We start from the raw sequence: 14,238 nt of genomic DNA on the forward strand, positions 1-14,238 counted from the left end.
ATACAACTCAAATGGATAATGATTCTCTGCTATCACAAAGCTGAGAAATTTTTTGACGTTTTGTTTTACTATTGATGTATTAAAAGAAAAGGTTTATTTTTAAATGTTTTCTTATCCTGAGACTGGCTCACCATATTACACTGCTACTAAAACCGTAGGCTAACTTCAAAGATATTTTTTATTCATTTTCGGCGAATAATCAATGGAGTGCCGTGTTATGAAACATCAGAATAATAGCAAAAACAATATTACGATCATAAGGTGTTGGACAGGTTATTCCAAACGACATTGGAATATATTCCATCTGATCATCTTTAGAAAGGTTAATACCTTCAAAGGATAAATTTATCTTGGGCACATTGAATTGATGTTCATGACTTCCAGTCGGGTGTTTATCAGCTCTGATAATAATTGTGTGGTCCTCACAAAGCATATATTCCAATGCCGTCAGTTCACTGAAATTCTTCGCATACCGTTTGATGATAAGGTAGGATGTTGATAATCATTTGCTGCGATATCTATTGTTCCAACAGTATTCATTCGACAAAATGAAGACTGAATACCTGAAATTAACCAGATTTAACCATGCAAATCTGCGGCCAAAGCAGTATGTACACTTGAGAGATGCAACAAGTTTGAAGGGATATAAAAAACATTAGTCGTTCGATAAATCTACTGCCAGATATGTCGGAAGTCCACGATATATGAATAAAATACGTCCATACTAATTCATTACATTTATTCGCAACGAAGAACGTAACCACACAGAATTGAATTAATCAAATATGTGATCCGTTTTATCTACAAAATAAAAAAGGGTCTGAAACTCAATCGAATTCGAAAGGTGTTTCGTGTAGCCACTAATTGAATTACTATTGGAAAAATTATTTGGAGAGAACTGTGAATGTTCAGAATTATTGGTATCTAAAAAACGATTTTGGGCGGGATGAGATTTGCCCAAATCTGCTGGTAATAAAATTAATCAATTGTATCCATTATCCGTCTGCTGTTCATCGGGCGGGAGACGACAGCAAAATAAAATCGACACGAGACTGAGTCAGCCACTCACTGCGGACAATGCAATAGAGAATTAAAAATCCCTCGACGAGTGTCGTAAGATTTCAGTTGATCGTCTCTTGTTACACTTTCCGATCAAGAACTCATCATCCGCTCTATGGAATGGGATTAACCGTTTGTGTCTTGCACTCACGATAAAACTTGAGTAGTAGAAGTAATGCTTCGAGAGTGCAAGCAGTGGGGATTCCGCTTTCATATTGCTTTTTTGAGATCTTGGTAGCTCACCGTTCCAAGTATTCTCTCTGTGTACATATGAAGAATAAAAGAGCATCGCCTGCTGGGGGTGATTTAAAAATATCTGACTAGAGGGATATACTTATTCATTGATCGTTGAATGTGATTTTTTACCATCCCTGGTAACGGATTATAACAGAGATAGAAATAAATACCCTTACACAGCAAGTCTATTCTCCCATGCATGTGTTTATATGCATAGATTTCCCACAGGGCCATACTATGGCAAACACATTCTAGTGTAAACAAGCCTGGGCACAAAAGAGTAAAATTTAAGGGACTAAAACACTCAAGTGTCGAGAAAAATAAAAAAAATCTGGATAAAACTGTAGAAATTTTGAAAAAGCTGAAGATTTTTAACTTTTGGCTGTTTCGTTGGCATGCTTTAAAAAAACTGGCAATATCCAGTAAAAGCTGGAAGGTTGGCAACACTGATTCTCCGGAATGGTGATTTTTTTTTCACTTCGGATAATCGAATTTTCCGGTTTATCGAATCATACATAAATTTAAAAGAAAATCTCTCTGTAAACGTGAAGATGGTAAACAATCTCAACACTCCTACCCCAACTTTTCCTTCCATTTTTTGTTATTATTTTAATCAAATGTTATTCATAGCGGCAGTTAACAAAATTAGTTTTGAAGCTTCAATTCATGACATGACTTCACTTAGAAATTGATCCGATAAACACATAATACACCTCTGGACTTTTTATTTTAGGATTAACTGCACTTATAGCCAACTTCATTTTTTTCCCAAAAATGCATGTTGAGATTGATTTTATTGCATGTTTCTTACAATCATTTTTATAAATTTTTTCTATTAATCTTCAATAAAGCAATAAATGTAAGACATAAATAATGTGTTTATGTCTTGTTTAGTAATGGTTTGTACTATATTACATCGAGTACTTTTGGTTTATTTCAATTTCGTAGCTGTATGCAAATGAAAGACCAAGAGCATCAAATCACTCTCATTAAACAGTGTTCAATGTGTGTTTCAACATTGGATAAACCGGCAAACTACTAATATAATCACAGTGCTCATTTAGCTTTATATTCCGACTGAGTGGTAACCCCGCATAGAGACCAATTAGTCAGTACAATAACTTTTAACGACCAATGCAATTAGTCGGCAACATTCGATTTCAAAATGATGAAACAAAAGTGATCGGATCGGTTCTCAACCGCCATTGCATTGAGGAAATTGTGCATTCAAACTACAGATAAAAAAAAATCCACACAAACGGTTGAGGTAGGTTCTAGACTCGAAGCGACCACCTCAAGAAACAGCAAGGCTATGGAGAATGGACTGAACATACAATGTACGAACAAGAGGAGGTGCTCCAGTTTTTTTTCGACTTCAATCGCGCGCTCATGCACTTCTCGCTGCTCATTGTATATTCACCGTCGTAAATCGAAATTATGTATGCGGGTGTATTAGCATTCATTGAATTCGTTGTTTGAAGTGGCAGCCAGGCAAAATACAAATTTGTGACACACGGCACAAATCGGAGCAGCAGCTGCACCCCCTGTCGACCGATGTACGATGTGTCGAGTATACGAGCGAAAGTGATGAACTTGTCAAATTTTATTTTATGTAATTTTGGTTTTAGGCTGACGTGGTGACGGTAGAATAATTGAGCCAGCCCGGCCACCCCAATATCCGCTAGTGGGAGGATCGATATAAAATTGGACGATTCGGTTCAATTAGGCATCATTCCTTAATCAATCGATTAATTGCAACAATCTATCAGCTAAAATGTTCTCCAAATTGGTAAGGCTTCGGCATCGAAATAATTCAGAATTGACTCAACAAATTATTTTTATAATTCTAGATTATCGCTGCTGTTTTGGCTTTGGCCACTGCGGAACCAGCTCCTGGACAACTTGCAGCTCCGTTGGCATACAGCGCTCCCATTGCTTACAATGCTCCGTTGGCTTACAACCTACCATTTGCCTATAATGCTCCTTTGTCCGTAGCTGCTCCTCTAGCCTACAATGCTCCTTTGTTAACATCAGTTTCTCAGCAAGGTCTCCTGAGAACCGCCTATACTCAGGTTGTCGGACGTAGCTATGCTCCCTCCGTGCTAACAGCATCCGCGCCATTCGGATATGCCGCTCCAGTTGCATCTCCAGCCGTACGATTGGTACCACAAATCGCTTACCCAGCCACACCATTGGCCGCCACCACTTTCGCCGCTAGTCCTCTGGCTGGCTCTCCACTTGTTGCTAGAGCTCTTACCCCAGCCTTCCCAATTGCTGGCGCTGCTGTTGCTCCTGCTCTGCTTCCAGCCGCTCCGGCTTTTGGACCAGCTGTTGTGAGATCTTCCGGTGATGCACCAGCAGCAGCTTCCGATGCCACTCCAATGGCTAGATCATCACCAAGCGATGCCCCGACGACCGCTAGCGCCGATCCAAGCGCCGCTCCAGCACCAGCTGTAGCATCCGCCAGATTGACAGCCTTGCCAACCCCCGCTGCCGCTGCTGCTGCCGCTCCATTCCGCTCATACGGTGTTCCAGCTGCGCCCGCTGCTGTCAGTGCGTAATCAATTTGTTGTGATATTTTCAATTATGTGCAATTGATCACCTGTTTCTCACTAGTTTGTATGAAATTATATGCTGCTACGAAATTTAGCTAATGAATATGTTCCTGAAGAATAAGTAATAAAAATTCAAATTTTGTTGAATGATAAACGGAAAAAATATTGTCAATTTTACATCGAACATAGGAGCTTCTATTTATTTAAGATCTATCGTGTATCCGAAACACAAAGAGTAAAATCATTGCATTCTTCTCCGATTACACGGAAACGTTCCAACATCACAGAACCACATTTAACGCTTAAGCGAAAAAGCATTACCCTTCCACGGGGGATACAATAAAAATAGTGCTCGATCTAAAAATCAATGTCTTCTCGGTACCGTTCGTTATATACCAGAAAGTGCAATGACCGCATCTCGTTGCACGATGCGCCTGGTAGGGATGCACTCTACGTTAAGTGTCAACCTTTCTTTTTATCTGGAAACTATACGCAACATAGCCAGAGAAAAGTGCAGAATATCGATGACGTCATTACGAGTCACAGCGAGTAAAGGATATTCTCGAAAGTATGCGGAAACTGGGACACCATGAGATTCTCTCTCTCTCTCTCTCGCTGTCTGGTTCCACAAACAAATTTTCGCCCGAAAGGGGAGAAAAGTTCACGCGCTTCTACCTCTCTCTTGGGCGAAAATTGGTTCACTCCGAGAGAACTTGGAGAGGGTGAATCAATGACGAAATTCAAGGATGAATGAATGCTGCAGGACACGCTCGTGTCGCGACCTTCCATTTGTAAGGATTCGAAATCAATTTTCAAAACAGAATATGTCTTCAAACGGATCGCTCGAGGGAAAAACACGTGCAACATATAATCTTATTGGGAGCGCTACCTTCATCTATTGGATGGCTGAAATTTACAGAAAAATTAGTCAACAGTTTCGAAGAAAAGCTTACGCACGAGCATCGGTAATCAAAGGTTTGTCGTTTGACCCATCGAACACGTGTTGCTTTGGCTCGTCCACGTTTCCTTTAATTTAAAAAAAACAACAGCAACAACGTGGTGTCTTCGTAAGCAGGATTCGAATATCTTTTTCACTGACGGAGCATCCATTTTTGCCGTTCTTCACCTTCCGGTCGATGGTTAGGTTCTCGAAGTATCGATTTAGTACTCTGCTGACCGTGGATTGCATCCCAGCATCTTACCGATGTCCCGATGTGACAACTCCGGATTCTCGAAATGAGTGCACAGGATTAATTCACGACGCTCTTTTTCGTTCGACGACATTTTTCCAAATTTACGAAAAATTGACAGTGAAGCATGGCCAACGTGATCTATACACTCTTATCTGATTATAAGCGTAAGCTGAAGATATAATTCCTAAAAATTAAATATGTACAGCGTTTTTTCCGTGATGCAATTTGATGTGACACATCCTTTATTCAGTTATTCGAACCTTTCGGTACATGGTTAGGATATCTTAAGTATTTCAGTTGAATGTTTTCCATGTTCGATGTTTGACATGGTTTGCTACTGTTGATAATTGAAGAGTGACAAACAAAATAGTGTTTGTACAAATTTCAAGCCAAACTTTATCTGACAAAAAGTATCTCCAAGACACTTTATGTCTTTACCGCATACTTTGTAGAAACCATCATGCTTATAGGTGCTCTGAGAAAGCCAGCTCAGTCTGGTCTCCTAATCCTTTCAGCGAAATCAGTGATGCCATTTTGAATAACTGTTTCAATAAAACTAGCACAAACTAGCTTTCCAAACCAACTCAATAGAGTCAAATGTGATTGTAGATTATTTTTCTAAATCTGAAAAAATATGAGCAAAGTGCAGAAAGACTTGACTAGACAAAGGACGATCTGGATATCTGACTGCTCTACAAATCTGGAAGTCTGGCAACCGTGGACTAAGCGGATAAACTTGACCTCATTTTCTCATCAAAATTCAACAAAATAAATAGATGTAAACTTATATAAATATTGATTTCATGGTAAATATGTTCATACAAATTACTCACAAATACTGGAGTAGGCAATTTATTTTTGAAAAAAATATAAAAATCGCACGTTAACATTATAAACATTTAAATATTAGTGTTATGAGATGAACATGCTGACTTTCTTTCTATTTCTACTAACTTTTCACTTTTCTATTTCTAAAAATCTCTTGAATTAAATTAGTAAATGAGCACGCAAATACCAAATTTATCGTCTTATACGAACTTCTGCACGCTCATCTATTTGTTAAGTTTTTGAAAAGTACAACAATAATACTTTCTACTAGAGATCAATTTGGATCACGTAACACAAATTATGCTGTATCTTGAAAGTTTCAACCAAGAACTTGTGTTAATTAATGGGGGTCAATGTTTAGACCTCATCGACCCCATAAATAAATTTTCGTTCATGTCGACCCCTGAGAAACCCAAATCGACCCCAAGGGGTCGTTATTCGCATTCTCTATACAATCCGCGATCCGAAAATATTGATTTTTTTCTCATCCGTATTAAAGGGCCTTGTTCCAGAACTCCCGAGGTTTGTTTACATATGCCTTAGCAAACTACAGTGGTTTTTTTCATATTCACCTTTGCGATTAAAGACTCTTAACGGGCAACATGACCTCTCAGATTGTTCCAGGAGTGCGGGTTGAGCAGCGCACTGAAGTGGACGCGTTCTTTTTCGCTCCGTTGTGTGCTCTTTTTGTGCTTAAATTTTCTGTGGTTTGAGTTTTCTATAATTCACGAAACTAATGAAAAATGAAATTTGATTGAATTAATTGAAGTGGTCGTGAATTTGTGATGAAATATATTGATGTAACTCATGGAATCGGGTGAACCTAACTTTTTTTAGCTCGCCTTCTCTCCGATTATGGTGCTCTTGGTGCTCTCGCTCTCAATGTGCTTCTAATCGTCGCGCTCTCGGTATCGCATAATGCTTTTGGTCCTTTTGGTCGCTGCGCCTCGGTATCGCGATTTGACGTTTCTCTCTTCGACCGGCGTTTACATTTAGGATTTGTTCGCCGTTATCTTCAATCAAAAATTCTAATAGCAATAGAGAAAAAAGAAAGTGTTATTTTTATATTCTGTTTGTTGAAAAATATATTGTACATCCAGTGTTAATCACATAAAACAATTGTGTGGTATTTCGTCATTATGTTTGAAGTTCTTTCCCTGGTTTGTTTTTGAATGAGATTCTGTCCTGTGCCTGCAGCCGGCATGAAAAACTCTCTAAGTGCTTGCAGCAAAACAGAAAAAGAAAAAAAGTGCCCATTCAACGTTATCTCGCGTCCCGGGACGCATCTCTATGTATGTGAGTATGTGTTACACAGTTTTGAAGCGAGCACCGGGAGAGAACGCGCTACACAAGTGGAACAAAAAAGGAAGCTAAGTTGATTCTCTCTCACATTTTTATTTATACTCGATTCTCTCCAGAGGATTGTTTTCTATTCTCTTATTCTTTTTATATGCCAACATTAAAAAAATTAATTCGAGTTAAGTGAAAAGAGACGAATGAAGGCAGTGCCCTCTCGATTATGAACAGGTAGTTTGTGTGTAGATATGTGAGGTCATTGTAATGCACGTCGTGATTCTTTAATTCTTTATATTTTCAATGCTTTCTTTCTTTAATACTTTGATATATTAATTATTTAATTCTTGAATATATTAATAACTTTAACTAATCCAATTGTGACGGGGTGGCCTGGGGGGGGGGGCTTGCCGAGGGAGCTCGTCTTGGATAAGTAGGGGCGATGGTTTTCCTGTTGCTTAGCGCGCGTGCTCTTTGGATGAAAATTTTAGGAGAGTTCTCTCTGTGACCTTCTCAGGTTGCCTAAAGATAAACTTTCATCGCCGTGATTGGAGTTATACGAGGGGTACACATGTTGAATAAGATATCGTTGCTCCGATTCATTTTAGAGAAGCCCTCTCGGACCTTCTCAGATTGCCCAAGAATGGCTCTCCTTTGTCGCGATTGGATTTATATAGAAAGTGCGCGCATTGGATAACTCAAAATTAATGGATGATTTTCGGAATTCCATTTCATCGAGTGGTCAAGAGTTCGCGCTTAGATAATCACATCACTTAGCGCAGTGAATCCTGATTTTTCTTAACCACCGTGAAAACATTTATTGCGCTCTAAAACCTCCACATACATTGTTAAATAGAAACCGGAACAAAACAGTAAATTTCGATAAGATGCGAATGAAAAATAAGTATAAAATTTAAAAAAACAGCCTACCAACACTAACAAGATTCTTAAATGTACCTACCTATGTTGAGGCACAGCATGCTGTCAAAAAAATAAATATCAAATGACAGATGAAAAAAAACTAACAACATGGAAGAATTAATAATCTCCCAATTGACTACGGAACAGCGGAAAGGAAAACCTGCAGGATACAAGAGAGAGAAAGAGAGAGAGAGAGAGAGAGAGAGAGAGAGAGAGAGAAAGAGAAAGAGAACGATCATTCAATCATTCTCTTCTTATTAAAAGTTAAATGGAAATTTGAAGGTTCTATCGTGAGTCCGCTTCGTTCTTGGATGAATGCCGATCCTGAGGTTAGCTTTCACCTCTGAGCTAGCCAGAACTTACAACCTAATTTGGTCTCGTTTGCTTGATTAATTCTCGAGTAATGTTGAAATTTGTGTTTCATTTATATGGCAGTCCCCCTTAGAGAGGGGGGGGAGGAGTCTCAAACTATCATGAAAACCCTCCCCGGTCCCAAAAACCTCTACATACCAGTTTTCATGTCGATCGGTTCAGTAGTTTCCGAGTCCATAAGAAACAGACAGAAATCCCTTTATATATATATATATATAGATCAAGTAAATGAAAAATATCGTCAAGGAGCATGTGTACATTCAATTTTGTGATTGACTGTATTTTGTAAAATTTTGTTTGGACAGGCCTGCTATAAGAAGTAAAATGTCAAAAATTATTACAAAAAAAACTGTGATCGGAAAAAAATCGCGAAGGAAAACAGCAACAGAAATAACCGCAAAAAATGTGATGTCAACAACAGTCTATTAGAAATACTATGACGCGGAAAAAACATCATGAATATAATGCAAGACGGAAAAAGCGTAATGTGTACTATAAATTAATTTTTTCGTAGTGTAATTTGCTGTGAGGTCAATGTAATGGGGGCGAAGCCTCATTCAACGAGGTTAAGGAATCGAGATGACCTCAAGCCGCCGAGGTGACGCCATCGAAGTCAGTCGCCGACCCGTCGTCGGAAGCGGCGGTCTCACGCAAACAAGCCTGTATTCATCAACTGATTGCCCATTTAGTTATTTTTGAAAAGGTTATGTTAACAAAAACATTACGCTTTTTCTGTGTGGCATTTATACCCATGTTTTTCCGCGTCAGAATATTTCTAATACACTGCGTTTCACAACTATAGAACCACTATTTTTTTCTGAGTTTCCAGAGATATGTGAGAAGGCGGATGAATTGAAGTATATAGTGTAGGACATAACAACTATCTTCATTAAAAAGACTGGAATCTAGAAAATGGAGGCGATAGTTTCTCAATACCAAAATTTGATAGTTTCAATATCAAAATAATACTTGAGCAGTGTTGCTTTTTTTGGTTTTCTAGAGGTTCTAGAAGAAAAAATCCGCAAATATTTCACAGTAATGCTCGAGTGGTGGGAAATGTAACTTTGATCTGCTCGAATGTTATAATCCTTTTATATATGAGTAATTCTTTTTTGATGATATGTTATACTTTGATACAAACATGTGATGTTACAGCTATCTAACTTAGATTACCCCAAATGACAACATAGTATCAAATCAATCAAAAATCAACACATCTCAAAAATCCCAGTAAAGATTATACTGTACACCGCATCGAGAGTCATCAAAACATATAAAATTTACTACATCTGCAACTTTTTCCATTTATCACAAGCATCACTATTGCACGTATTTATTTCTAGTCCCGTTTTAATTAGCCTTTTTCAAAGAGAGAAACCATTTACAGCAGAACTGGAGCTGCGGCCAATGGAGAAGTATATGCGGCTGCGGCAAGAGCTGGTGCAGCGGCATAGGCAATCGGGCCAGCAGCAGTATATGCAGCGGTGTAGGCCAGTGGAGCAACTCCGTTGTAGTTACGGGCAATGTACTGAGAGCTCTGGGCAGTCACTATAGCAGGAGCTGGGGCCAACAGTGGGGCCGAGTAGGCGAGTGGAGCTACCAGTCCTGGCTTTGCGCTGGCGCAGACCACGGCGAGGGCGGCGACGAAGATCTAGTGAAACGAAGTATTTGAGAGAATTAATTCAAGCTGTGATGGAGCACGTTTTTAGAACTTACGATTTTGGCGAACATTTTGAAATAAGAGTTTGGAGTTTGGCTAGCAAAATGTTGAAAGATTGGAATACACTGTCGAACTGATACCGTTTATGCTGTACTTCTGAAAATTTATAGCAAAGCGATGCTAAGCCAGCACAAGAACAAACCACCCAACAAACGAATTGCCACTACCATCAGTTGCGATTTATTTGTGAAGGAGTCCTTCAGTTTTAGCTTAAAATGCGCGAAGCGTCCTCGCGTTTCAGCGTTTCGCTTGTTGACAACGTCCACCGCATATGTGGTTCATTTCGAATGGATCTGTTGGCAAACGGGTACGTGTGACCATCCAACTTTTTTGACGGTCGTTTGTTTAGAGCATCGTCATGGCAAAACATAGATTAATCGGCCATCGACTGTGGAGCGGTTAAACGCTGGTGTGTTGCGCACATTATGCTGTACAATGTGCACAAAAGAGTATATGTTGTTTGTTTTTAAATGTGAGTTCATAGACTTCCGCAGAGTTGTTAATGACCTTCTGTTATTATATAGGACAATATGTATTCGAATTTTATTTGAAACAATACAACAATACAACAATACCCGCGACGATTCCACGCCGCCTGCATCGGCGTACATCGCAAGAAGAGCGTTGACATTACGTCATATGTTTTACCGTGCTGTAACAAGTGCCAGCAAAAAAAAATTCAACGAGCAACTACAATACAATACGGAAGTGATCCATCGGCTGACACTGCAACAACAAAATGCAAGTGTTGTACATGAAGCCGTCGACAGACTTGAGGGTCAGCTCGTCGATCTGAAAAATGAATTGTCCGCAAATAAAAGCAGCAATCTCTTTGCGGTGACGATAAAAAATCATATTACGTCACTCATTGACATCGCAATGAGTAACACGAAAGAGAATATAGCGGATTATATTAAATCAACGACGATGGAATTGAATCGCGATCTCAGCCAAATTCGGGAAGAAATTCAACAACTGGGGAATTTGTCACTGGAAATAGCGGCAAACATTAATCAAACCCCACAGGATAGTCAAGTCGAAATAGAAATATTAGAGGAATTAAGAACATTGTCAGCCGTTATTATATCAACAGGAAACAATGTTGAACATATGCTACCACCTCCACCGGAGTCCTGTCCCAGTCTAGCTGATGAGTTGCGTGCGGAACTTACTCCTCCAGTTAATCCCCCATTTTACCCTCCAGAGAACTCAGGCTGAGAATTTTGGATTCAACAAGGAGATGGAAGCCAGATTGGTCTGAGTATGATGCACGGCAACTCCGTAGAATAGAACAACAAGAAGAGGCAGATAAAGCCAGAAAACGGCGTAAACAAAATCGCAGATACAACAATAATAATAATAACAGATACAATGGTAGCCCTAACAATGGCAGCAGGAATAGGAATAATTTCAACAATCGTAGAAATAACAACAACAACAACAATAATATGGTCACTAGCCGGCGCAATCATCAGCTCGTGTAGAGTTGTCATAAGCGGTACAACCTTTGGCTCTTGTTGAATGATCAGTGGACTGCACAACCTTTGGCCCGTGTATCTGTAAAGAGTGTGTGTATGTATTTCTCGCGGCAACAACAACAACAACAACAACAACAACAACAACAACAACAACAACAACAACAACAACAACAACAACAACAACAACAACAACAACAACAACAACAACAACAACAACAACAACAACAACAACAACAACAACAACAACAACAACAACAACAACAACAACAACAACAACAACAACAACAACAACAACAACAACAACAACAACAACAACAACAACAACAACAACAACAACAACAACAACAACAACAACAACAACAACAACAACAACAACAACAACAACAACAACAACAACAACAACAACAACAACAACAACAACAACAACAACAACAACAACAACAACAACAACAACAACAACAACAACAACAACAACAACAACAACAACAACAACAACAACAACAACAACAACAACAACAACAACAACAACAACAACAACAACAACAACAACAACAACAACAACAACAACAACAACAACAACAACAACAACAACAACAACAACAACAACAACAACAACAACAACAACAACAACAACAACAACAACAACAACAACAACAACAACAACAACAACAACAACAACAACAACAACAACAACAACAACAACAACAACAACAACAACAACAACAACAACAACAACAACAACAACAACAACAACAACAACAACAACAACAACAACAACAACAACAACAACAACAACAACAACAACAACAACAACAACAACAACAACAACAACAACAACAACAACAACAACAACAACAACAACAACAACAACAACAACAACAACAACAACAACAACAACAACAACAACAACAACAACAACAACAACAACAACAACAACAACAACAACAACAACAACAACAACAACAACAACAACAACAACAACAACAACAACAACAACAACAACAACAACAACAACAACAACAACAACAACAACAACAACAACAACAACAACAACAACAACAACAACAACAACAACAACAACAACAACAACAACAACAACAACAACAACAACAACAACAACAACAACAACAACAACAACAACAACAACAACAACAACAACAACAACAACAACAACAACAACAACAACAACAACAACAACAACAACAACAACAACAACAACAACAACAACAACAACAACAACAACAACAACAACAACAACAACAACAACAACAACAACAACAACAACAACAACAACAACAACAACAACAACAACAACAACAACAACAACAACAACAACAACAACAACAACAACAACAACAACAACAACAACAACAACAACAACAACAACAACAACAACAACAACAACAACAACAACAACAACAACAACAACAACAACAACAACAACAACAACAACAACAACAACAACAACAACAACAACAACAACAACAACAACAACAACAACAACAACAACAACAACAACAACAACAACAACAACAACAGGCGCAATCACACTAACCGTCCCCATCAATAGCAGGAATAACATCAATAACAGAGGTATACTTGGAAACATGGCTAGCGGTCAACACAGAAACATCCAACGGACAGAGAGCTTCTGGCGGCAGCGAAGTATCAATTCTCTGGGCTACCGGCTAGCTATCGACCAATACAATTTGAAAGAGGGGAAATTCTCAACCCCTACATGGCACCCAACGTACCACATTGCGTTCAAGCGCATTCGTCCTGCTGCATGACTTCGGGAGACTCTACAGCTGCACCGTGCAGCATATATTCATGCAAGCATTCGTGTTTTCCCCGGAATTGACGAACCCATTGGAGGATGACAACTCGCCACTTCCTGGCGTAAGGCAAGACATGACATATTCTCAGGAGGAGATGTTTCCATTAACGAAATCAGACGTCCCAGAAGATAATCAATTGTCAATTGTATACTGTCAAAATTTCAACCGTATGAAAAGTCCACTTAAAATGAAAGAAATCCAAATTAATGTTCTGAATTCTTCTTTCTCGATAATTATGGCCACAGAGACAAGTTGGGATGATAGTGTTAGAAGCGAGGAAGTATTCGGAAATCGTTTTAATGTCTTCAGAGATGACCGTAATCTTCACAAATCCCATAAAAAATCGGGAGGCGGCGTCCTTATTGCCATTAATTAATTAATAAATTCAGAACATATTCCAACAACAGAATTCGACGAGTTTGAGCAAGTGTGTAGAGAGAAACAATTGTACACAAATTGAGTGAGTGTCAACGAGTGACGGCAGCTTGGCAAACTTTACAGAGAGTATTAGCGACAGTAGTAAACAGCCAAAGAATATTTTCAATCGATGATCTATTGTATCCCATTCTGAGCGGTATAGACAAAGAACAAAAAACAAGAATCCTCAAACATTTTATCAATTATGTTACCTTCATTATGATTTGTGATAACGTAGTGGACATAGGGGAACTAGAGTTCCATCTACAAGTTGAATTTTAATTTATTTTCGTGTAAATAGACTTAACAAATAACTGAAATACACTA

The 14,238-nt window shown here is 38.7% G+C and overlaps 2 protein-coding genes across 3 annotated transcripts; one reads left to right on the plus strand and one right to left on the minus strand.

Moving 5' to 3' along the window:
• The first annotated feature begins 2,397 nt into the window (after positions 1-2,397).
• LOC129770918 (nematocyst expressed protein 3-like) lies at positions 2,398-3,961 on the plus strand. Of its 2 annotated transcripts, none has more exons than XM_055774110.1 (3): positions 2,398-2,563; positions 2,925-3,085; positions 3,147-3,961. In XM_055774110.1, exons 2-3 carry the CDS (start codon positions 3,071-3,073, stop codon positions 3,855-3,857), a joined length of 726 nt encoding a protein of 241 aa, XP_055630085.1. In that variant the 5' UTR covers positions 2,398-2,563; positions 2,925-3,070; the 3' UTR covers positions 3,858-3,961. The 2 variants fall into 2 exon arrangements, with proteins under 2 accessions (XP_055630085.1, XP_055630084.1); XM_055774109.1 differs by lacking the exon at positions 2,398-2,563 and adding an exon at positions 2,733-2,852.
• A 5,587-nt stretch (positions 3,962-9,548) lies between these two features.
• On the minus strand, positions 9,549-10,315 carry LOC129770598 (cuticle protein 16.5-like). Its single transcript, XM_055773542.1, has 2 exons — positions 10,175-10,315; positions 9,549-10,109 (listed from the first exon to the last, which is right to left on the minus strand). The coding sequence occupies exons 1-2, from the start codon at positions 10,187-10,189 to the stop codon at positions 9,840-9,842; spliced, it is 285 nt and encodes a 94-aa protein (XP_055629517.1). The 5' UTR covers positions 10,190-10,315; the 3' UTR covers positions 9,549-9,839.
• Positions 10,316-14,238: the final 3,923 nt, after the last annotated feature.

The sequence above is a fragment of the Toxorhynchites rutilus genome, chromosome 2 (genome assembly GCF_029784135.1).
Source record: "Toxorhynchites rutilus septentrionalis strain SRP chromosome 2, ASM2978413v1, whole genome shotgun sequence".
In the NCBI taxonomy this organism is placed as follows: Eukaryota; Metazoa; Arthropoda; class Insecta; order Diptera; family Culicidae; genus Toxorhynchites; species Toxorhynchites rutilus.